The sequence below is a fragment of the Nematostella vectensis genome, chromosome 12, assembly GCF_932526225.1.
Source record: "Nematostella vectensis chromosome 12, jaNemVect1.1, whole genome shotgun sequence".
NCBI lineage: Eukaryota > Metazoa > Cnidaria > Anthozoa > Actiniaria > Edwardsiidae > Nematostella > Nematostella vectensis.
This window is the reverse complement of record NC_064045.1, coordinates 15,373,872-15,397,038: the sequence shown is the minus strand read 5'-3', so window position 1 is coordinate 15,397,038 and position 23,167 is coordinate 15,373,872. Positions and strand designations below refer to the sequence as shown.

General features: G+C 37.3%; 1 protein-coding gene and 1 pseudogene across 1 annotated transcript; one reads left to right on the top strand and one right to left on the bottom strand.

Annotated features, from left to right (window-relative positions):
• The first annotated feature begins 1,506 nt into the window (after nt 1–1,506).
• Nucleotides 1,507–9,575, top strand: LOC116610260 (annotated as a pseudogene).
• LOC125557128 (uncharacterized protein K02A2.6-like) lies at nt 4,753–8,799 on the bottom strand. The gene has a single exon (XM_048719442.1). The coding sequence runs from the start codon at nt 8,797–8,799 to the stop codon at nt 4,753–4,755; it is 4,047 nt and encodes a 1,348-aa protein (XP_048575399.1).
• Nucleotides 9,576–23,167: the final 13,592 nt, after the last annotated feature.

Below are 23,167 nucleotides of genomic sequence, written 5' to 3'. Positions count from 1 at the left end.
GTTCTTGTGTGCATAAAATATGTACAGGATCCTGAACAAAGCATGAGCACATCAAAGATGCTGAGAGTACATAAAAATGTCCCTATACCTTCTTTTTATGTCATGACACACCAAGAACAGTATAATTAAGTATCGATATTTAAAAAAAAAATAAAGAAAAAAAAATAGGCTATCAGCGGGAATCGAACCCGGGTCGCTGCGTTAGTAGTCAAGTGCCCGCAACGAAAGACTAACGTGGCATTGCTGAAGGGAATTGTAATGAAAATTACTTTTAATACTATTGGTATCGTAAACTATAAGCAAAGTCACCATCGGAATGGAGGTTACATTCGGGAAAAGCTTCAGGGTTACATTCGGGAATTTGTTTTACGAGTGTAACCTCCAAAAGTTACAATCGATAATTTTTTTTCCGAATGTAAATTCCAAAAAGTAACATTAGGAAAAATAAAACAGTATACTCGGAAAAAAAGGTATATCAATCTATCGAGCACTATGCTCTATGTTAGAATCTACTTAATCAAGTTATCCAAGGAATCTAGTTAGTTCTTGTGTGCATAAAATATGTACAGGATCCTGAACAAAGCATGAGCACATCAAAGATGCTGAGAGTACATAAAAATGCCCCTATACCTTCTTTTTATGTCATGACACACCAAGAACAGTATAATTAAGTATCGATATTTAAAAAAAAAATAAAGAAAAAAAAAATAGGTTATCAGCGGGAATCGAACCCGGGTCGCTGCGTTAGTAGTCAAGTGCCCGCAACGAAAGACTAACGTGGCATTGCTGAAGGGAATTGTAATGAAAATTACTTTTAATACTATTGGTATCGTAAACTATAAGCAAAGTCACCATCGGAATGGAGGTTACATTCGGGAAAAGCTTCAGGGTTACATTCGGGAATTTGTTTTACGAGTGTAACCTCCAAAAGTTACAATCGATAATTTTTTTTTCCGAATGTAAATTCCAAAAAGTAACATTAGGAAAAATAAAACAGTATACTCGGAAAAAAAGGTATATCAATCTATCGAGCACTATGCTCTATGTTAGAATCTACTTAATCACACGCCGGGTCAGTTGTCACGGGATATCGGACTTCCGCTTGAAGTCGAAAATGGCTTCCGGAACGATTGATATCCGCGTAGTACTGGGAACTACCTCCACCGTGTATATAAATGGCTCGCTGGGGCTTCTGGGTTTACGCGGGCAAATCAAAGACGCTCACAGTCAGAAAGCGGGAAAAATAAACTTTACAATGATACCAAACATGACTATATACGCTTGATTAACACTTCTTGAATCAAAGGCGCTTTTAGTACACGATAGAGCTCGCAAATTTTGATGATAATTTCCCCATTTTGGGGTTCTAAAGGCTTTTTCGCTTAGCCTAACTTACAGTCGAGATGAGGAGTTCTAGATTGAAGATTTATCAGGTAAGAATCGGGTCGTTTTGGATTTTTGAGAATTGCGCTCCTTATTGAGAAATTTTCGAAAATCTGAATCCCTTCATACATAATCAGCTGCTGTTCACTCTGTATCTTAGTGATCCCCGTACAATGCCTCGGAAGCGCAACAATAATTTTCCTATCGGCACGTACGCGAAGAAGAAGAGGGCAGTTCTTGAAGAATTATGCGAGGAAAAAGTCCATGCACTTTCGGAAGTCAAGATCCAACAGCAGAAGATCCGCAGACTGAAGGAAAAGGTAATATTTATAGCGAATCAGAGCGACCGCCAGTTGCGTGTTTATGCCAAAACTAACTCACTCGTAAATAAATCTGTTAAGAAATTTTAATTTGGTCTTCACTGGTTTCCATTTGTAGCAGACTTTTGATAATTGTATTATTGTTGCAGTTTTTATTTTTTGGAATCGATTTCTTACACGCATTGTTGTTTTTTAGACAAATGTTTAGATTTTGATGAGATATGAAAATCTTATAAGACCAAGCCCATCATTATTGTTCGTATGTAATGAGAATCTAAATTTTGATCAGGGTCATTAGTCCTTTGTATTTATTTAATTCCAGGGACATGTTCTGAGACAAACAGCCGAGAACACAAACACGGGAATTCAAACACCCCCAAGTACTAAGGTAAACATGTTTTTTTGTATATTATTTTTGACCATCAGTGTTAAATAGGAGGATTTTAGTTCATGAATAAAACAAGCTTACCAAAGCTTTTATTTATTTTTATTTGTCACAAACAAATGTTTTTTTTTTTCAGAGGCAACTTCGAGTGTTGACACCAACTTCATTGGAAAATCCTATGATAACACCTAGGGAGTCTAGAAGGAGGAGAGTCAATACAATCGAAGCTGCAGCAAAAATCCATGGGGCAACAAACAGCAACATCAAACCAGCATTGGATGGGCTTTTTGACACTCTTCAAGGAAAGTGCAAAACCAGTGAGTTAGGGGACTATGTCCTAAAGGACGAAGAGCTTGCAGGTTATATAGTTAAACAAATTCAAAAAAAAGAAAAACATACTTTTCATAATTCAGCACGCAATATTTTGAGAAGTATTGCTGCATACTATAGTGCTGGAGTAATGGGCAAGAGAAAGTATCAGGCAGTAAGGCTTGCCACCTCAATGACATGTAGTAAAAGGAAAAGGGGTGGGAGAACTAGCATTAAGTATATGGGTAGTCTAGATATTCCAAAACTACTCACTTACAATACTCTGGTTAAAGAAATTAATGCTATTGATATAGGCAATGTTCAGTCAGTGCAAGTCTTTGCATTAGATAATGAAGATAGCACTACTCGTGGATGCTTTCGAGACTTACGAGAATACTTACCAAGATTAGCTAAGCATTATCTATCTGGTACAGATAATCTTAAGTGGTTTGGAGAAACAGAGGGGACTTTTAAGGTTGCCTTTGGGGGAGATGGCTGCCCATTTGGGAAATTTGAAACTGCATGCTCCTTTTTAGTGAGCTTCCTCAACACTGGAAAGAAAGTAGCCTCTAGCAGTGATAACTTTTTAGTTTTTGGGGCTAACTGTGAGGAAACATCTTCCCTTGTTAAAAAATATGTGCTGTCAATATACAAGCAAATATCAGATATTGAAGGCACATTGTATGAAATAGATGGCTTTCATGTGTCATTTCAATTTGCTGAGCTCCCAAATGATATGAAAATGCTTGCAATGCTTGCTGGAGAGCTCTCAAATGCTGCTACTTACTTTTCATCCTTTGCTAACGTAAGCTCAGCTGATAGTGGCAACCTTCAAGGCAGATTTGGTACTGACGAAGAATGTAAATGGAAACCGTGGAGCTACAACCAAAGGAATGAAGTGGCTAGTAAAGTTAAAGCACTCAAAGCTAAGCTCGAAAACCAAACTCTCTGTCAACAGACAAAAAGGTCTAAAGTTACAGATTTCATTTCCAAACAAAAGAGCCGCCAAGAATTTCAACCCATGCTAGGCAAGTTTATTGACAAAGCACACGTTGAGCCTCTCCATCTCAAAAACAATGCCTGGCAGTACTTCTTTAGATCTGTCTTAAAAGAAGCATTAGGAAAAACCTGCTTACTACCATCTCATAAAACCTTTGAAGAAATACCACCAGACAGTTGTTTTGCTAGAGTTATTAATGCACTTCAACATGAAGTAAAGACCAAACGGCTAGCTAAAAGAGTAAGGCAATGGTATAATGAAACCCAAGGCAAAAAAGGAGATCTACAATATAGATTTACAGGCAAAGAATCTCGTCTTTTTTGTCATAACTTCATGCGACTGTTGAAGTATCTAAGCAGTGAGGAAGATACTCCCAAGCAAAAACAAACTGTCTTGGCACTAGTTTATATAGGTATCAGGTTAATAGGGACTGCTGCTCTATTTTCAACCGCCTTGATATCAATGAACAAGATATTGCAAAGCTAGAAGTTGCTGCCATTGAGTATTGCCATGCAAACAAATTGTTTCTTCCCTACACCATCAACCCAACTATATGGACTCTAGGTCATGTACTTCCCGTGCATGCTAGAGATGTATTTTCAAAGTACCAGCAGGGACTCCTAACAGTGACAATGGAAGGTAGGGAGGCAAAACATATTGCATTGCAGAGGTTAAGTCACAACACTACATACCAGTCTAGGTGGCAAGAAATCTTTAGGCATGAATTTATTATGCTAGTCTGGCTGCCTGAGCAAGGCCATCAGCCCTGCTCTTACACAGAAAGCAAAGATGTTTATATCCCAGAAAGAGTCAATGATCCAGCTTATTGCTACTGTGGCCTGCTGAAAGCTTCCCCAGCAAACACTCATTGCTGTTTCTGTGGGGACAAACTAATGACCCTAATCCATGAGAGTGTAGTAAATAAGAAGTACAGCCCAGGCTTGTCAATGTAAATGTAATATACCCCTAGTTACTGTGTGAATTTATTAGATAGGTAAATTGGAATTGCCTTTGGAAAATACCATGCAGTAATTAAAAGCATTCTAGTTATTGCACAACTCTGTCATTCCAGTTAACACACAGGGCAAAATTTCAAGATTTTGGTTGAATACAGCATTGATTATTGGGTTCTGTAATAAAAGGTGTTTACTTCAAAATTCGGTTGTTTCTTTTACAATAAAGCTCTACAAAATCAAATCTACCGAGTGAAAAAACTACAACATAAGACAACGAGGAGCCCTATCCTCGGGGGGGGCCCATAAGATAAATAAGGGGCCACAGGGGGCCCAAAACAAATAATATTATAACATCTCCCTTCTCAACAAAGTGTTAGGTTAAGTGTTCAATAAATGTTCTTAACAATGTTCAATAAGTCTTTGTGGTTTTTTGATAACCCTGCCAGATGCTGTGCTCATCGGTGTCGTCTCGTGTTGCCTCTCAGAAGACTTTGGTGGTGTAGGCGATGCTGTCACATTATTGCTTAACTGTGTGGGGTTGTTGGTACTTTCTGGTGGTAGTTGAGGAATGGCTGGTATAACAAAAGGACTTGTGCTCATCGATTGATCATTAGGTGTTGAAATGATTTGTCGTCGATTTCTCCTGAAGACACGCCCACGCTCATCTCCTAATAAGTACGATCGGGGCAATACTTCTGCTTTCCTCCACTCAGCCTCCCGGTTTGGACGGATACGCACCTTATCTCCAACTTGTAAAGGAGGGAGATCATGACTATGACTATCATAATACTTTTTTGAAACACTCTGACGATGTTTCAATGTCTTCACAACTTGATTTGGGTCAACAGGCTGAGGCAGTAGCAAACGTCGATGAGTCGGTAGTTGGGTACGTGTTCTCCTACTCATTAGCAGCTGAGCTGGAGACACACCTAAGTCATCAAAGGGTGTATTCCTGTATTTGAGTAATCCTTCAAAAGGATCTTTGTTGTCAGCAGCCGCTTTCTTTAAAATCCGTTTTGCGGTCTGAACTGCTTTCTCGGCAGCTCCATTTGATTGTGGATACTCTGGAGAGCTTGTGGTGTGACGGAAACCCCACTCATCTGCAAACTTTTTGAACTCATGTGAACTATTAAAAAGGTTTCTAGTGTTACTGTACTGGGAGCCATTGTCGCTCAGAACTTCCACCGGGATCCCAAACCTTGCAAAAATCTTCTTTAAGTTATTGATAACACAATTAGCAGTGGTTTGGCGTAACAACTCAATCTCAAAGTACTTTGAATACAAATCGGTAACAAGCAAATAGGAATGTCCGGCATATTCAAAGATGTCAGTACTGATCACTTGCCAAGGCAATCCAGGAACCTCACGTGGTAGTAGGGTCTCTCTTGGCTGTTGGTTTCGGAAGGCATTACATATGGAGCAGGAACTAATCTTGTCTTTGATCTGTGCAGTCATTGAGGGCCAGAAAACATATTCTCTTGCAAAACTGAGACTTTTGTTCTCACCCATGTGTGCGCCATGAATTTCTTCTAGCACCTCTGCCCTCAACGATCTCGGGACAATGATTCTGTCTGCTTTGAATAACAAACCATCTTCTACGCTAAGTTCCTCTCTAAAACTCCAGTATTCTCTCGCTAGCTCATCAAGTTGATGTTTTTCTGCTGGCCAACCTTTAACGACATATTCCATGACCACTTGAGAGGTAACATCGCAGTTTGATGCTTCCTTGAATTTTTGCAAAGTGCTTGAATCTACACCAAGACTGTCAATTAAGTTGATTCCAATCATCTCTTCTGGTTCACTAACTGGTTTAGTGTCACTAACTGGGGCTCTGCTTAAGCAATCTGAGATGAATTGTTTCTTTCCTGGCACATAACGAACATCAAGGTCATACTTTGTCAGCTTTAACAACATCCTCTGCAATCTCGGTGGTGCTTCATTCAAGGGCTTTTTGAAGATGGCTTCTAGTGGTTTGTGGTCGGTTTCAACTACAACACGACGTCCATAAACATAAGTATGGAACTTTTCAGTTCCCCAGACAATTGCCAGAAGCTCTCGCTCGATGTTGGCATACCTTGTCTCAGCAGGTGATAGTGTTTTTGAGCCAAATGCTACAGGTCTTTCGTCCTGCAGAATCACAGCACCTAATCCCGTGCCACTTGCATCAACATTAAGCACTGTCTCTTTGGTGTTGTCAAAATAGGCTAAAACTGGCGCTGAGGTAATGACTGCTTTGAGCTTGTCAAATGCATGCTGTTGAGGTGTCTCCCATACGAATGCGGTATCATTCCTTGTTAGCTGCGAGATAGGGCCCTGGAGATCAGCTTTATGTTCAATAAATTTATCCAGATAGTTTACAGTTCCTAGGAAACGTAGTATGCCATCTTTATCGGTCGGGGCAGGCATCTCGTTGATAGCTCTTACCTTTTCAGGATCAGGCTTTAAACCGTCTGCAGTAAATAGGTGTCCAACGTAGCTGACTTCAGGAACTCGAAGTTTGGCTTTACGTGGATTGAACTTTAGACCTATCTCACGGCTCCTCTTCAATACTGCAATCATCTTGTGATCTAGCTCACATTGATTTCCACCATGTATCAAAAAGTCGTCAACGATTATTTCTACTGGTACTCCTGCGAAGAGTCGGTCCATCTCTCGTTGGTAAATCTCGGGCGCGGAACTTATGCCGAATGGGAGCCGCAGGAATCTGTATCGACCCCAGGGGGTATTGAAAGTCAGGAGCTTCGAGCTTTCTTCGTCTACTGGTGGTAGTTGCCAAAAACCGCTGCATGCATCCAACGTTGAGAATATTTCAGCACCGGTGAGTTTGTTGGCAACCTGTTCCACTGTGGCCATCGGATAATGGGGTCTCTTGAGGGCTCTATTGAGATCACGTGGGTCTATACATATTCTGATGTTGTCTTTGGTTGGTGGGCTTTTCTTTTCTTTGCCTTTTCGTTTATCGATTACTAACATCGAAGAGACCCAAGGGGTATGTTCTTCTTCTTTAACAATGATCCCATCTTCTTCCATCTCTCTCAGCTTCTGTTGAGTTGGGTCTAACATGGATACTGGGATCTTTCTGGGTGCGTGTATAACTGGAGTTACTGCAGAGTCTACCTCTAGGTGTACTTTGTTGGGTAACATTCCTGGTTTGTTACTGAAGCAATCAAGGTAATCTTTCAGAACAGGGTCACTTGTGAGGGTTGTGGTACTTTTGCTTTGTTCTCTGGACAAGTCGATGTTTGATGTTTGTGCTGATGGTGAATCTAGCAATGTGAGATCCATGAACTGTAGGACTTCAAGATCAAGGCAAGCCTCACAACTTAGTAGTGGGGTGAACTCTCCATCAACTACAAGATATAACAGATCTATCTTTCGATCTTTGTACTGTGTTGGAAGGCGGACACATCCTTTAGGGTAGATGGGCTTAGTCGCAAGCCAGCCCTTCAAAGGCTGGTGTACACGTTTCAACGGCTTGTTGGTGATGCTCTTGTACAAGTTGTAGGGGATGACAGTAGCCTCCGCACCCGTGTCTGCTTTCAGTTTGACCTCTTTTCCTGCTATCATGACTTTTATCAGGCTCTTTTTGGGTTGCTGGTTCTGTAACACGCTTCCGACTTCAATGGATCCAAAGTATGTGTGGGTTTCGTTGCTGTCACTTGAGTCATACTCCTGTTCCACCACATGCACTTCTGGATCTTTTTTCTGTTTGTTTTTACACATCTTTGCAAAATGGCCTGTTTTGCTACAAATCTTGCAATTCCTTTTAAAGGCTGGGCATCGTGTTGGGTGTGCAAATGAATGGCGATATCCACAGAACTTACAAGACGGCTGTTCTTTCTTAACTTGGACTGGTTGCACAGACACTGTTTTACTTGGGACTACTGTCTGTGGAACAAACTTATACTTCTGCAGCTCAGTCGCCTCATAAGTTCTGCAGTAATCATGCGCGGTTTGTAGGGTAAGGTCTGGCTTTTTCAACAACTCCCCTCGCAATTCATCGCTGGTTACTCCCCCCACAATACGGTCTCGTATCAATGAATCTCTAAGTGCTCCAAAGTCACAGTTTAATGAAAGCCGTTTTAGCTCACTAACAAAGTTGTCAATTCGTTCACCCTCCTTTTGGTTTCTAAGATTGAAGAGCAGTCGCTCATAAATGACATTCTTAGCTCCTCGACAAAGTTCATGGAACTTTCGGCACACATCACCATAAGATTCATTACTCTCGCCTGCAGTATACACAAAGTGGCTATACTCTTCAATTGCACTCGGTCCAGCACAGTTAAGTAACAAATTAACTTTTAACTTATCTCCCTTGTCGTCCTTTCCTTTTGCAACCAAGTAAATTTCGAACTGCATTAGGAACTTTCTCCAATTTTCTGATGCATTCGCATCCAACACCAAAGGTCCCGGAGCTCGATGATACATTTCCCCACTTTCGGCCATCGTTTCCTTGTTTTGTCGACTTTTCTTTAACAATTAATATTCTCCAGTGGTTAACCACTTCTAACACCATGTAATAAAAGGTGTTTACTTCAAAATTCGGTTGTTTCTTTTACAATAAAGCTCTACAAAATCAAATCTACCGAGTGAAAAAACTACAACATAAGACAACGAGGAGCCCTATCCTCGGGGGGGGCCCATAAGATAAATAAGGGGCCACAGGGGGCCCAAAACAAATAATATTATAACAGGTTCATTATTAAATTCAAGAATGCATTCAGAAATCCAATATTTTAATCGAATTAAGCTATTAGTAGAGCTATTTGTAAAGATAGGTAGACAATTACGATAATACAATAACAAGTAAGGCAATAAAATAATTTATTGTGATTTTATTTGTTATCAATTTTGAAATTCTTTATTCCAGTATAGAATTTTAATTATATTCTTAGTTTAAAAAAATAACAGAAGTTATATGAAACAATTCATTACGTAAATATTTCTCAGAGAAATGATTGGATAAAAAGAAAGTAATAACAATGCTATTTATTGACTTGAATATGTTTATTGAAAGTGGCAATCAGCTCTAAATCATATTCCAATCATAAAATGTTTGACAATTTCCAAAGTACAGTAGAAATAGTACTTATTAATATAATGAAATTGTAAAAGTTTGATAAGACTGCCTGCTATCACAAATATGTTTAACATTGAAAGATGTTTTTTATCATTATTATTGTAAACTATACACTGTATAATAAATTCATTTTTTCAATCAATCAACATGTAAATATTTTTGTGTATTTTTGTAAGTTATTTAGCCATGGAAAGCATATCCTAGCTCATTCCAAAACCCAAAATGGCATGCAATTATTATATATAAACGTCTGGGGTCATAGCTTATGACAACAGGCTTTTCATTTGTAACTAATAGCTCTGCTTTACAGCCATCTTGCTTCCCTTTAAAAATTTTCTGGAGAAAATCCCTGACTTCCCTTGTTTCAATGCCTGCTAGTTTAGCAAAGTCACGTACAAGCCTTTTCTTGTGGTTGAATGTGATTTTAAGGTTCTTTGATTCAACCAAAACGCCAAAACTAGTTGGTGTTTTTGATACAGCCATCAGGATTGTATCAAATATGGCCCTTGGTAGATCCCGTTTTAACTCAATTCGATACGGGTCTCTAGCCTTTCGTGAAGGTAAAAGCCGCCTATGGACACTTTTCAGCCATATAACAACTTCTGTGGCGATGATTGGGCCAACCTTTATGCTCATATTTAGAGCCCTTTCGCTTTCAGTGTAAAACCCTTCCTTGTTCCTTTTAAACACTTCTTCCAATGCGTTCTTAGCTTCCTCTTCGAAGGCCAAAACGGATCGAATATCACCTCGAAGTGGCCTAAAACATCGCACGGCATTTTTTACTGCCTCCTCAAGACTTGGTACTTCCTCTTCACTACTAATTTCACCATCTTCAGCACAAACCTCTTCCAAAACTTGATCCAATGATATACTATCTGTTCTCGTCGCCATTTTGTTTTTGAAGATACCCGCTGACCATGTATGCGTTGACCGCGGTAGCTAAATGTCCGCTTGGCCGAGCCAGCTGACCCGGCGTGATCGGTGCTTGGGGCCTTCGGGTTCTTTACAGCCTTCCGTAAAAGCCTTGTGCTGCCATACCGATTGGGTAATCCGTATGTATGGTTTCCGTTTTGTTCTTCAGACCGGGTTCGATCCCAGGCCAATGGGCTTTTTTTTTATTCGTTTCCTTTCTTTGTGCTTGACCCCCCTAATCCTGATTGGTTTTGCGCAAAAAAAAATAAAAAAAGTGAGTTTGCAAAATAAGCTTGCTGGATTTATTGATTATATGTATTCAATGTGTTCCTAGGAAGTTAACAAAAAACACAAAGCAAAGAGTTTGAGGAAGTAAACAAGTATGTGAACTTTAATGTTATATTTGAAGGGGCGCATTTTGTACAGGGAAGCATACATAGAATGCTTAACTGGTGGAGAGGGGAGAGGTAACAGTTTATTGAGCATAATGTCAACAATAGCAGGGGGAAGGGAGGGGCACTCTCTTCATACAATATTGCAGTTGTTACCTATTATTAAATAAGTTTGTAACATGTCTTTGTTTATTAAGCAAGGTCTATTTCTGAGACAAGCAAACTCAAGTAAGAGCTGTTGAAATAACAGGTGAGTGTTAAAAGAAAAACAATTATCTGATTAGAAAACTACTGTAGATTCCTTTGCACCAAAATAAGAACAAACTTCATTTTGTTTGTTATTTATGAGGAACGAGATGGGCTCTACAAAGCCATAAAGAAATATGTATTGCTCATCTAAATTATACAAGTAAATGATAATATTAAAAAAGAACTACTGTAAGTAATTAGAATGGTTTTCATTAACCCGTGAAACAAAGTGTGATAGTTAAACGGTAATAGTTAGTAAAACACAAAAAAGAACAATAGAATCAGATCACCACAAAGTGTAATACGCTAAAGCGTAGTTCACGGGTTAATGAAGGTTTTGACATTTCAACCTTACATCCACATGAAAGTAATGCCTAATATCGAGTGCCCTACAGTAAGTGTTTTGCAGTCAAGTTGTTTTCTGTTAGTAGGTAAAAAATTATTCTAAATAATAGTAATCATAGCTATGGTCACCACTTACACTTATAGCACTTGTAATGAAAAGAAAGAAAAAATATATATATGCAGTCAAACAACAGAATTGCATGATAACCTTGAATATATTGAATAAAGGACTGCAAAAAAACATCTTTTGTACTAGTTGCTTGAATTGACCCTTGGCTATTTTGGCTGAATTTCCCTCCCCCTCTAAAAAAGAAAATAATAATAAAAATAATAATAGAACAAAACTAAAAAGAAAACAAACACAACAGAGAACCCCACCAACAATTTTGATTTTTTTTTACTTTCCTTTAAAGGGGGAGTGTCATGTTTAAGAGATTTGCAATAGCTCTAGAGCCCTGACACAATGAACTTCAGTGAAATTCTAATACTGACTTATGAGCTTTTGATACATGTGGGAGACTTTAAACAAAACAAAAAAAATGACCACAAACTGTCAATTAACATAGTTTTCAATATAATATTGCATATTATTTAATAAGGTATTGACAGCTTTTAAAAAGTTCAACTGTTTCTGGACACTTAAAAGCCTACAATAAACACTGACTCCAGACATGCGCAGTACTATGCTGCTGCCCCTTTAAAGTATAATAAAGCTTTACTTAGTCAGCGTAGACAATATTGCGGATTTTGTCAATATTCTAATATGAATATGTCAATATTCTCCCCCCTTACGTCTTTATTTCGATTTATTTTATGCTTTTCACATGATACCAAAACAGCGTCTTTTTTCTTCGCTAATTTGATGTCATGTACACAATAAAAGAGATGCGCCCGTGCGGATGGCGAGTCCCCAATGGACCCAAGACGCCCAAATAGACCTCTATTTTTTGTCATCAACAATCTCGCCGAGCTGTGCGTGGCGTAACCGTATTACAGGCCTGGGATCCTGGTTATTGTCCTCCCCATTAATGCGCGGGTTGGGATAACCTTGCAAGAGTGTTGTACAGCATATTCGCTCGGAAATATCGGTGCTTGGGGCCTTCGGGTTCTTTACAGCCTTCCGTAAAAGCCTTGTGCTGCCATACCGATTGGGTAATCCGTATGTATGGTTTCCGTTTTGTTCTTCAGACCGGGTTCGATCCCAGGCCAATGGGCTTTTTTTTTATTCGTTTCCTTTCTTTGTGCTTGACCCCCCTAATCCTGATTGGTTTTGCGCAAAAAAAAATAAAAAAAGTGAGTTTGCAAAATAAGCTTGCTGGATTTATTGATTATATGTATTCAATGTGTTCCTAGGAAGTTAACAAAAAACACAAAGCAAAGAGTTTGAGGAAGTAAACAAGTATGTGAACTTTAATGTTATATTTGAAGGGGCGCATTTTGTACAGGGAAGCATACATAGAATGCTTAACTGGTGGAGAGGGGAGAGGTAACAGTTTATTGAGCATAATGTCAACAATAGCAGGGGGAAGGGAGGGGCACTCTCTTCATACAATATTGCAGTTGTTACCTATTATTAAATAAGTTTGTAACATGTCTTTGTTTATTAAGAAAGGTCTATTTCTGAGACAAGCAAACTCAAGTAAGAGCTGTTGAAATAACAGGTGAGTGTTAAAAGAAAAACAATTATCTGATTAGAAAACTACTGTAGATTCCTTTGCACCAAAATAAGAACAAACTTCATTTTGTTTGTTATTTATGAGGAACGAGATGAGCTCTACAAAGCCATAAAGAAATATGTATTGCTAATCTAAATTATACAAGTAAATGATAATATTAAAAAAGAACTACTGTAAGTAATTAGAGTGGTTTTCATTAACCCGTGAAACAAAGTGTGATAGTTAAACGGTAATAGTTAGAAAAAAAACACAAAAAAGAACAATAGAATCAGATCACCACAAAGTGTAATACGCTAAAGCGTAGTTCACGGGTTAATGAAGGTTTTGACATTTCAACCTTACATCCACATGAAAGTAATGCCTAATATCGAGTGCCCTACAGTAAGTGTTTTGCAGTCAAGTTGTTTTCTGTTAGTAGGTAAAAAATTATTCTAAATAATAGTAATCATAGCTATGGTCACCACTTACACATATAGCACTTGTAATGAAAAGAAAGAAAAAATATATATATATGCAGTCAAACAACAGAATTGCATGATAACCTTGAATATATTGAATAAAGGACTGCAAAAAAACATCTTTTGTACTAGTTGCTTGAATTGACCCTTGGCTATTTTTAGCTGAATTCCCCTCCCCCTCTAAAAAAGAAAATAATAATAGAACAAAACTAAAAAGAAAACAAACACAACAGAGACCCCCACCAACAATTTTGATTTTTTTTTTACTTTCCTTTAAAAGGGGAGTGTCATGGTTAAGAGATTTGCAATAGCTCTAGAGCCCTGACACAATGAACTTCAGTGAAATGCTAATACTGACTTATGAGCTTTTGGTACATGTGGGAGACTTTAAACAAAACAAATAAAATGACCACAAACTGTCAGTTAACATAGTTTTCAATATAATATTGCATATTATTTAATAAGGTATTCACAGCTTTTAAAAAGTTCAACTGTTTGTTGACACTTAAAAGCCTACAATAATCACTGACTCCAGACATGCGCAGTACTATGTTGCTGCCCCTTTAAAGTAAACTACAGCTTTACTTAGTCAGCGTTTACAAAATTGCGGATTTTGTCAATATTCTAATATGAAGATGTCAATATTCTCCCCCCTTACGTCTTTATTTCTATTTATTTTATGATTTTCACATGATACCAAAACAGCGTCTTTTTTCTTCGCTAATTTGATGTCATGTACACAATAAAAGAGATGCGCCCGTGCGCATGGCGAGTCCCCAAGGGACCCAAGACGCCCAAACAGACCTCTATTTTTTGTCATCCACAATCTTGGCGAGCTGTGCGTGGCGTAACCGTATTACAGGCCTGGGATCCTGGTTATTGTCCTCCCCATTAATGCGCGGGTTGGGATAACCTTGCAAGAGTGTTGTACAGCATATTCGCTCGGAAATATCGGTGCTTGGGGCCTTCGGGTTCTTTACAGCCTTCCGTAAAAGCCTTGTGCTGCCATACCGATTGGGTAATCCGTATGTATGGTTTCCTTTTTGTTCTTCAGACCGGGTTCGATCCCAGACCAATGGGCTTTTTTTTTAATTAGTTTTTTTTCTTTGTGCTGGACCCCCTTAATCCTGATAGGTTTTGCGCCAAAAAAATAATAAAAAAAGTGAGTTTGCAAAATAAGCTTGCTAGATTTATTGATTATATGTATTCAATTTGTTCCTAGGAAGTTAACAAAAAACACAAAGCAAAGAGTTTGAGGAAGAAAACAAGTATGTGAACTTTAATGTTCTATTTGAAGGGGTGCATTTTGTACAGGGAAGCATACATAGAATGCTTAACTGGTGGAGAGGGAAGAGGTAAAAGTTTATTGAGCATAATTTCAACAATAGCAGGGGGAAGAGAGGGGCACTCTCTTCATACAATATTGCAGTTGTTACCTATTATCAAATAAGTTTGTAACATGTCTTTGTTTATTAAGCAAGGTCTATTTCTGAGACAAGCAAACTCAAGTAAGGCTGTTGAAATAACAGGTGAGTGTTAAAAGAAAAACAATTATCTGATTAGAAAACTACTGTAGATTCCTTTGCACCAAAATAAGAACAAACTTCATTTTGTTTGTTATTTAGGAGGAACGAGATGAGCTCTACAAAGCCATAAAGAAATATGTATTGCTCATCTAAATTATACAGGTAAATGATAATATTAAAAAAGAACTACTGTAAGTAATTAGAGTGGTTTTCATTAACCCGTGAAACAAAGTGTGATAGTTAAACGGTAATAGTTAGAAAAAAACAAAAAAAAGAACAATAGAATCAGATCACCACAAAGTGTAATACGCTAAAGCGTAGTTCACGGGTTAATGAAGGTTTTGACATTTCAACCTTACATCCACATGAAAGTAATGCCTAATATCGAGTGCCCTACAGTAAGTGTTTTGCAGTCAAGTTGTTTTCTGTTAGTAGGTATAAAATTATTCTAAATAATAGTAATCATAGCTATGGTCACCACTTACACATATAGCACTTGTAATGAAAAGAAAGAAAAAATATATATATATATGCAGTCAAACAACAGAATTGCATGATAACCTTGAATATATTGAATAAAGGACTGCAAAAAAACATCTTTTGTACTAGTTGCTTGAATTGACCCTTGGCTATTTTTAGCTGAATTCCCCTCCCCCTCTAAAAAAGTAAAAAATAATAGAACAAAACTAAAAAGAAAACAAACACAACAGAGACCCCCACCAACAATTTTGATTTTTTTTTACTTTCCTTTAAAAGGGGAGTGTCATGGTTAAGAGATTTGCAATAGCTCTAGAGCCCTGACACAATGAACTTCAGTGAAATTCTAATACTGACTTATGAGCTTTTGGTACATGTGGGAGACTTTAAACAAAACAAATAAAATGACCACAAACTGTCAATTAAAATAGTTTTCAATATAATATTGCATATTATTTAATAAGGTATTCACAGCTTTTAAAAAGTTCAACTGTTTGTTGACACTTAAAAGCCTACAATAATCACTGACTCCAGACATGCGCAGTACTATGTTGCTGCCCCTTTAAAGTAAACTACAGCTTTACTTAGTCAGCGTTTACAAAATTGCGGATTTTGTCAATATTCTAATATGAAGATGTCAATATTCTCCCCCCTTACGTCTTTATTTCTATTTATTTTATGATTTTCACATGATACCAAAACAGCGTCTTTTTTCTTCGCTAATTTGATGTCATGTACACAATAAAAGAGATGCGCCCGTGCGCATGGCGAGTCCCCAAGGGACCCAAGACGCCCATATATACCTCTATTTTTTGTCATCCACAATCTTGGCGAGCTGTGCGTGGCGTAACCGTATTACAGGCCTGGGATCCTGGTTATTGTCCTCCCCATTAATGCGCGGGTTGGGATAACCTTGCGAGAGTGTTGTACAGCATATTCGCTCGGAAATATCGGTGCTTGGGGCCTTCGGGTTCTTTACAGCCTTCCGTAAAAGCCTTGTGCTGCCATACCGATTGGGTAATCCGTATGTATGGTTTCCGTTTTGTTCTTCAGACCGGGTTCGATCCCAGGCCAATGGGCTTTTTTTTAATTCGTTTTTTTTTTTCTTTGTGCTTGACCCCCTTAATCCTGATAGGTTTTGCGCAAAACTAATAAAAAAAGTGAGTTTGCAAAATAAGCTTGCTAGATTTATTGATTATATGTATTCAATTTGTTCCTAGGAAGTTAACAAAAAACACAAAGCAAAGAGTTTGAGGAAGTAAACAAGTATGTGAACTTTAATGTTCTATTTGAAGGGGTGCATTTTGTACAGGGAAGCATACATAGAATGCTTAACTGGTGGAGAGGGAAGAGGTAAAAGTTTATTGAGCATAATTTCAACAATAGCAGGGGGAAGGGAGGGGCACTCTTTTCATACAATATTGCAGTTGTTACCTATTATTAAATAAGTTTGTAACATGTCTTTGTTTATTAAGCAATGTATATTTCTGAGACAAGCAAACTCAAGTAAGAGCTGTTGAAATAACAGGTGAGTGTTAAAAGAAAAACAATTATCTGATTAGAAAACTACTGTAGATTCCTTTGCACCAAAATAAGAACAAACTTCACTTCGTTTGTTATTTTTGAGGACCGAGATGAGCTCTACAAGGCCAAGAAGAAATATGTATTGCTCATCTAAATTATACAAGTAAATAATAATATTAAAAAAGAATTACTGTAAGTAATTAGAGTGGTTTTCATTAACTCGTGAAACAAGGTGTGATAGTTGAACAGTAATAGTTAGTAAAACACAAAAAAGAACAATAAAATCAGATCACAACAAAGAGTAATACGCTAAAGCGTAGTTCACGGGTTAATGAAGGTTGGGACATTTCAACCTTACATCCACATGAAGGTAATGCCTAATATCGAGTGCCCTACAGTAAGTGTTTTGCAGTCAAGTTGTTTTCTTTTAGTAGGTAAAAAATATTCTAAATAATAGTAATCATAGCTATGGTCACCACTTACACATATAGAACTTGTAATGAAAAGAAAGAAAATATATATATATATATATATGCAGTCAAACAACAGAATTGCATGATAACCTTGAATATATTGAATAAAGGACTGCAAAAAAACATCTTTTGTACTAGTTGCTTGAATTGACCCTTGGCTATTTTTAGCTGAATTCCCCTCCCCCTCTAAAAAAGAAAATAATAATAATAATAGAACAAAACTAAAAAGAAAACAAACACAACAGAGACCCCCACCAACAATTTTGATTTTTTTTACTTTCCTTTAAAGGGGGAGTGTCATGGTTAAGAGATTTGCAATAGCTCTAGAGCCCTGACACAATGAACTTCAGTGAAATTCTAATACTGACTTATGAGCTTTTGGTACATGTGGGAGACTTTAAACAAAACAAAAAAAATGACCACAAATTGTCAATTAACATAGTTTTCAATATAATATTGCATATTATTTAATAAGGTATTCACAGCTTTTAAAAAGTTCAACTGTTTGTTGACACTTAAAAGCCTACAATAATCACTGACTCCAGACATGCGCAGTACTATGCTGCTGCCCCTTTAAAGTAAAATACAGCTTTACTTAGTCAGCGTAGACAAAATTGCGGATTTTGTCAATATTCTAATATGAAGATGTCAATATTCTCCCCCCTTACGTCTTTATTTCTATTTATTTTATGATTTTCACATGATACCAAAACAGCGTCTTTTTTCTTCGCTAATTTGATGTCATGTACACAATAAAAGAGATGCGCCCGTGCGCATGGCGAGTCCCCAAGGGACCCAAGACGCCCAAATAGACCTCTATTTTTTGTCATCCACAATCTCGCCGAGCTGTGCGTGGCGTAACCGTTTTACAGGCCTGGGATCCTGGTTATTGTCCTCCCCATTAATGCGCGGGTTGGGATAACCTTGCAAGAGTGTTGTACAGCATATTCGCTCGGAAATATCGGTGCTTGGGGCCTTCGGGTTCTTTACAGCCTTCCGTAAAAGCCTTGTGCTGCCATACCGATTGGGTAATCCGTATGTATGGTCTCCGTTTTGTTCTTCAGACCGGGTTCGATCCCAGGCCAATGGGCTTTTTTTTTTTATTCGTTTTTTTTCTTTGTGCTGGACCCCCTTAATCCTGATAGGTTTTGCGCAAAAATAATAAAAAAAAGTCAGTTTGCAAAATAAGCTTGCTAGATTTATTGATTATATGTATTCAATTTGTTCCTAGGAAGTTAACAAAAAAACACAAAGCAAAGAGTTTGAGGAAGTAAACAAGTATGTGAACTTTAATGTTCTATTTGAAGGGGTGCATTTTGTACAGGGAAGCATACATAGAATGCTTAACTGGTGGAGAGGGAAGAGGTAAAAGTTTATTGAGCAAAATTTCAACAATAGCAGGGGGAAGAGAGGGGCACTCTCTTCATACAATATTGCAGTTGTTACCTATTATTAAATAAGTTTGTAACATGTCTTTGTTTATTAAGCAAGGTCTATTTCTAAGACAAGCAAACTCAAGTTAGGCTGTTGAAATAACAGGTGAGTGTTAAAAGAAAAACAATTATCTGATTAGAAAACTACTGTAGATTCCTTTGCACCAAAATAAGTACAAACTTCATTTTGTTTGTTATTTATGAGGAACGAGATGAGCTCTACAAAGCCATAAAGAAATATGTATTGTTCATGTAAATTATACAAGTAAATGATAATATTAAAAAAGAACTACTGTAAGTAATAAGAGTTGTTTTCATTAACCCGTGAAACAAAGTGTGATAGTTAAACGGTAATAGTTAGAAAAAAAAACACAAAAAAGAACAATAGAATCAGATCACCACAAAGTGTAATACTCTAAAGCGTAGTTCACGGGTTAATGAAGGTTTTGACATTTCAACCTTACATCCACATGAAAGTAATGCCTAATATCGAGTGCCCTACAGTAAGTGTTTTGCAGTCAAGTTGTTTTCTGTTAGTAGGTAAAAAATTATTCTAAATAATAGTAATCATAGCTATGGTCACCACTTACACTTATAGCACTTGTAATGAAAAGAAAGAAAAAATATATATATGCAGTCAAACAACAGAATTGCATGATAACCTTGAATATATTGAATAAAGGACTGCAAAAAAACATCTTTTGTACTAGTTGCTTGAATTGACCCTTGGCTATTTTGGCTGAATTTCCCTCCCCCTCTAAAAAAGAAAATAATAATAATAATAATAGAACAAAACTAGAAAGAAAACAAACACAACAGAGAACCCCACCAACAATTTTGATTTTTTTTACTTTCCTTAAAAGGGGGAGTGTCATGTTTAAGAGATTTGCAATAGCTCTAGAGCCCTGACACAATGAACTTCAGTGAAATTCTAATACTGGCTTATGAGCTTTTGGTACATGTGGGAGACTTTAAACAAAACAAAAAAAATGACCACAAACTGTCAATTAACATAGTTTTCAATATAATATTGCATATTATTTAATAAGGTATTGACAGCTTTTAAAAAGTTCAACTGTTTCTAGACACTTAAAAGCCTACACTAAACACTGACTCCAGACATGCGCAGTACTATGCTGCTGCCCCTTTAAAGTAAAATACAGCTTTACTTAGTCAGCGTAGACAATATTGCGGATTTTGTCAATATTCTAATATGAATATGTCAATATTCTCCCCCCTTACGTCTTTATTTCTATTTATTTTATGCTTTTCACATGATACCAAAACAGCGTCTTTTTTCTTCGATAATTTGATGTCATGTACACAATAAAAGAGATGCGCCCGTGCGGATGGCGAGTCCCCAAGGGACCCAAGACGCCCAAATAGACCTCTATTTTTTGTCATCCACAATCTCGGCGAGCTGTGCGTGGCGTAACCGTATTACAGGCCTGGGATCCTGGTTATTGTCCTCCCCATTAATGCGCGGGTTGGGATAACCTTGCAAGAGTGTTGTACAGCATATTCGCTCGGAAATATCGGTGCTTGGGGCCTTCGGGTTCTTTACAGCCTTCCGTAAAAGCCTTGTGCTGCCATACCGATTGGGTAATCCGTATGTATGGTTTCCGTTTTGTTCTTCAGAGCGGGTTCGATCCCAGGCCAATGGGCTTTTTTTTTATTCGTTTTCTTTCTTTGTGCTTGACCACTCTAATCCTGATTGGTTTTGCGCAAAAAAAATAAAAAAAGTGAGTTTGCAAAATAAGCTTGCTGGATTTATTGATTATATGTATTCAATGTGTTCCTAGGAAGTTAACAAAAAACACAAAGCAAAGAGTTTGAGGAAGTAAACAAGTATGTGAACTTTAATGTTATATTTGAAGGGGCGCATTTTGTACAGGGAAGCATACATAGAATGCTTAACTGGTGGAGAGGGGAGAGGTAACAGTTTATTGAGCATAATGTCAACAATAGCAGGGGGAACGGAGGGGCACTCTCTTCATACAATATTGCAGTTGTTACCTATTATTAAATAAGTTTGTAACATGTCTTTGTTTATTAAGCAAGGTCTATTTCTGAGACAAGCAAACTCAAGTAAGAGCTGTTGAAATAACAGGTGAGTGTTAAAAAAAAAACAATTATCTGATTAGAAAACTAATGCAGATTCCTTTGCACCAAATAAGAACAAACTTCATTTTGTTTGTTATTTATGAGGAACGAGATGAGCTCTACAAGGCCAAGAAGAAATATGTATTGCTCATCTAAATTATACAAGTAAATAATAATATTAAAAAAGAATTACTGTAAGTAATTAGAGTGGTTTTCATTAACCCGTAAAACAAAGTGTGATAGTTAAACGGTAATAGTTAGTAAAACACAAAAACGAACAATAGAATCAGAGCACAACAAAGTGTAATACGCTAAAGCGTAGTTCACGGGTTAATAAAGGTTTTGACATTTCAACCTTACATCCACATGAAAGTAATGCCTAATATCGAGTGCCCTACAGTAAGTGTTTTGCAGTCAAGTTGTTTTCTGTTAGTAGGTAAAAAATTATTCTAAATAATAGTAATCATAGCTATGGTCACCACTTACACTTATAGCACTTGTAATGAAAAGGAAGAAAAAAATATGTATATGCAGTCAAACAACAGAATTGCATGATAACCTTGAATATATTGAATAAAGGACTGCAAAAAAAACATCTTTTGTACTAGTTGCTTGAATTGACCCTTGGCTATTTTTAGCTGAAATCCCCTCCCCCTCTAAAAAAGAAAATAATAATTATAATAGAACAAAACTAAAAAGAAAACAAACACAACAGAGACCCCCACCAACAATTTTGATTTTTTTTACTTTCCTTTAAAGGGGGAGTGTCATGCTTAAGAGATTTGCAATAGCTCTAGAGCCCTGACACAATGAACTTCAGTGAAATTCTAATACTGACTTATGAGCTTTTGGTACATGTGGGAGACTTTAAACAAAACAAAACAAAATGACCACAAACTGTCAATTAACATAGTTTACAATATAATATTGCATATTATTTAATAAGGTATTGACAGCTTTTAAAAAGTTCAACTGTTTGTAGACACTTAAAAGCCTACAATAATCACTGACTCCAGACATGCGCAGTACTATGTTGCTGCCCCTTTAAAGTAAAATACAGCTTTACTTAATCAGCGTAGACAATATTGCGCATTTTGTCAATATTCTAATATGAATATGTCAATATTCTCCCCCCTTACGTCTTTATTTCTATTTATTTTATGATTTTCACATGATACCAAAACAGCGTCTTTTTTCTTCGCTAATTGGATGTCATGTACACAATAAAAGAGATGCGCCCGTGCGCATGGCGAGTCCCCAAGGGACCCAAGACGCCCAAATAGACCCCTATTTTTTGTCATCCACAATCTCGGCGAGCTGTGCGTGGCGTAACCGTATTACAGGCCTGGGATCCTGGTTATTGTCCTCCCCATTAATGCGCGGGTTGGGATAACCTTGCAAGAGTGTTGTACAGCATATTCGCTCGGAAATATCGGTGCTTGGGGCCTTCGGGTTCTTTACAGCCTTCCGTAAAAGCCTTGTGCTGCCATACCGATTGGGTAATCCGTATGTATGGTTTCCGTTTTGTTCTTCAGACCGGGTTCGATTCCAGGCCAATGGGCTTTTTTTTTATGCGTTTTCTTTCTTTGTGCTAGACCCCCCTAATCCTGATTGGTTTTGCGCAAAAATAATAAAAAAAAGTGAGTTTGCAAAATAAGCTTGCTGGATTTATTGATTATATGTATTCAATTTGTTCCTAGGAAGTTAACAAAAAACACAAAGCAAAGAGTTTGAGGAAGTAAACAAGTATGTGAACTTTAATGTTCTATTTGAAGGGGTGCATTTTGTACAGGGAAGCATACATAGAATGCTTAACTGGTGGAGAGGGAAGAGGTAAAAGTTTATTGAGCATAATTTCAACAATAGCAGGGGGAAGAGACGGGCACTCTCTTCATACAATATTGCAGTTGTTACCTATTATTAAATAAGTTTGTAACATGTCTTTGTTTATTAAGCAAGGTCTATTTCTGAGACAAGCAAACTCAAGTAAGGCTGTTGAAATAACAGGTGAGTGTTAAAAGAAAAACAATTATCTGATTAGAAAACTACTGTAGATTCCTTTGCACCAAAATAAAAACAAACTTCATTTTGTTTGTTATTTATGAGGAACGAGATGAGCTCTACAGAGCCATAAAAAAATATGTATTGCTCATCTATATTATACAA

What these genes read in the sequence shown, in the direction of transcription:
- LOC125557128 (XM_048719442.1), bottom strand. Translation starts at nt 8,799, where the DNA reads ATGGCCGAAAGTGGGGAAATGTATCATCGAGCTCCGGGACCTTTGGTG.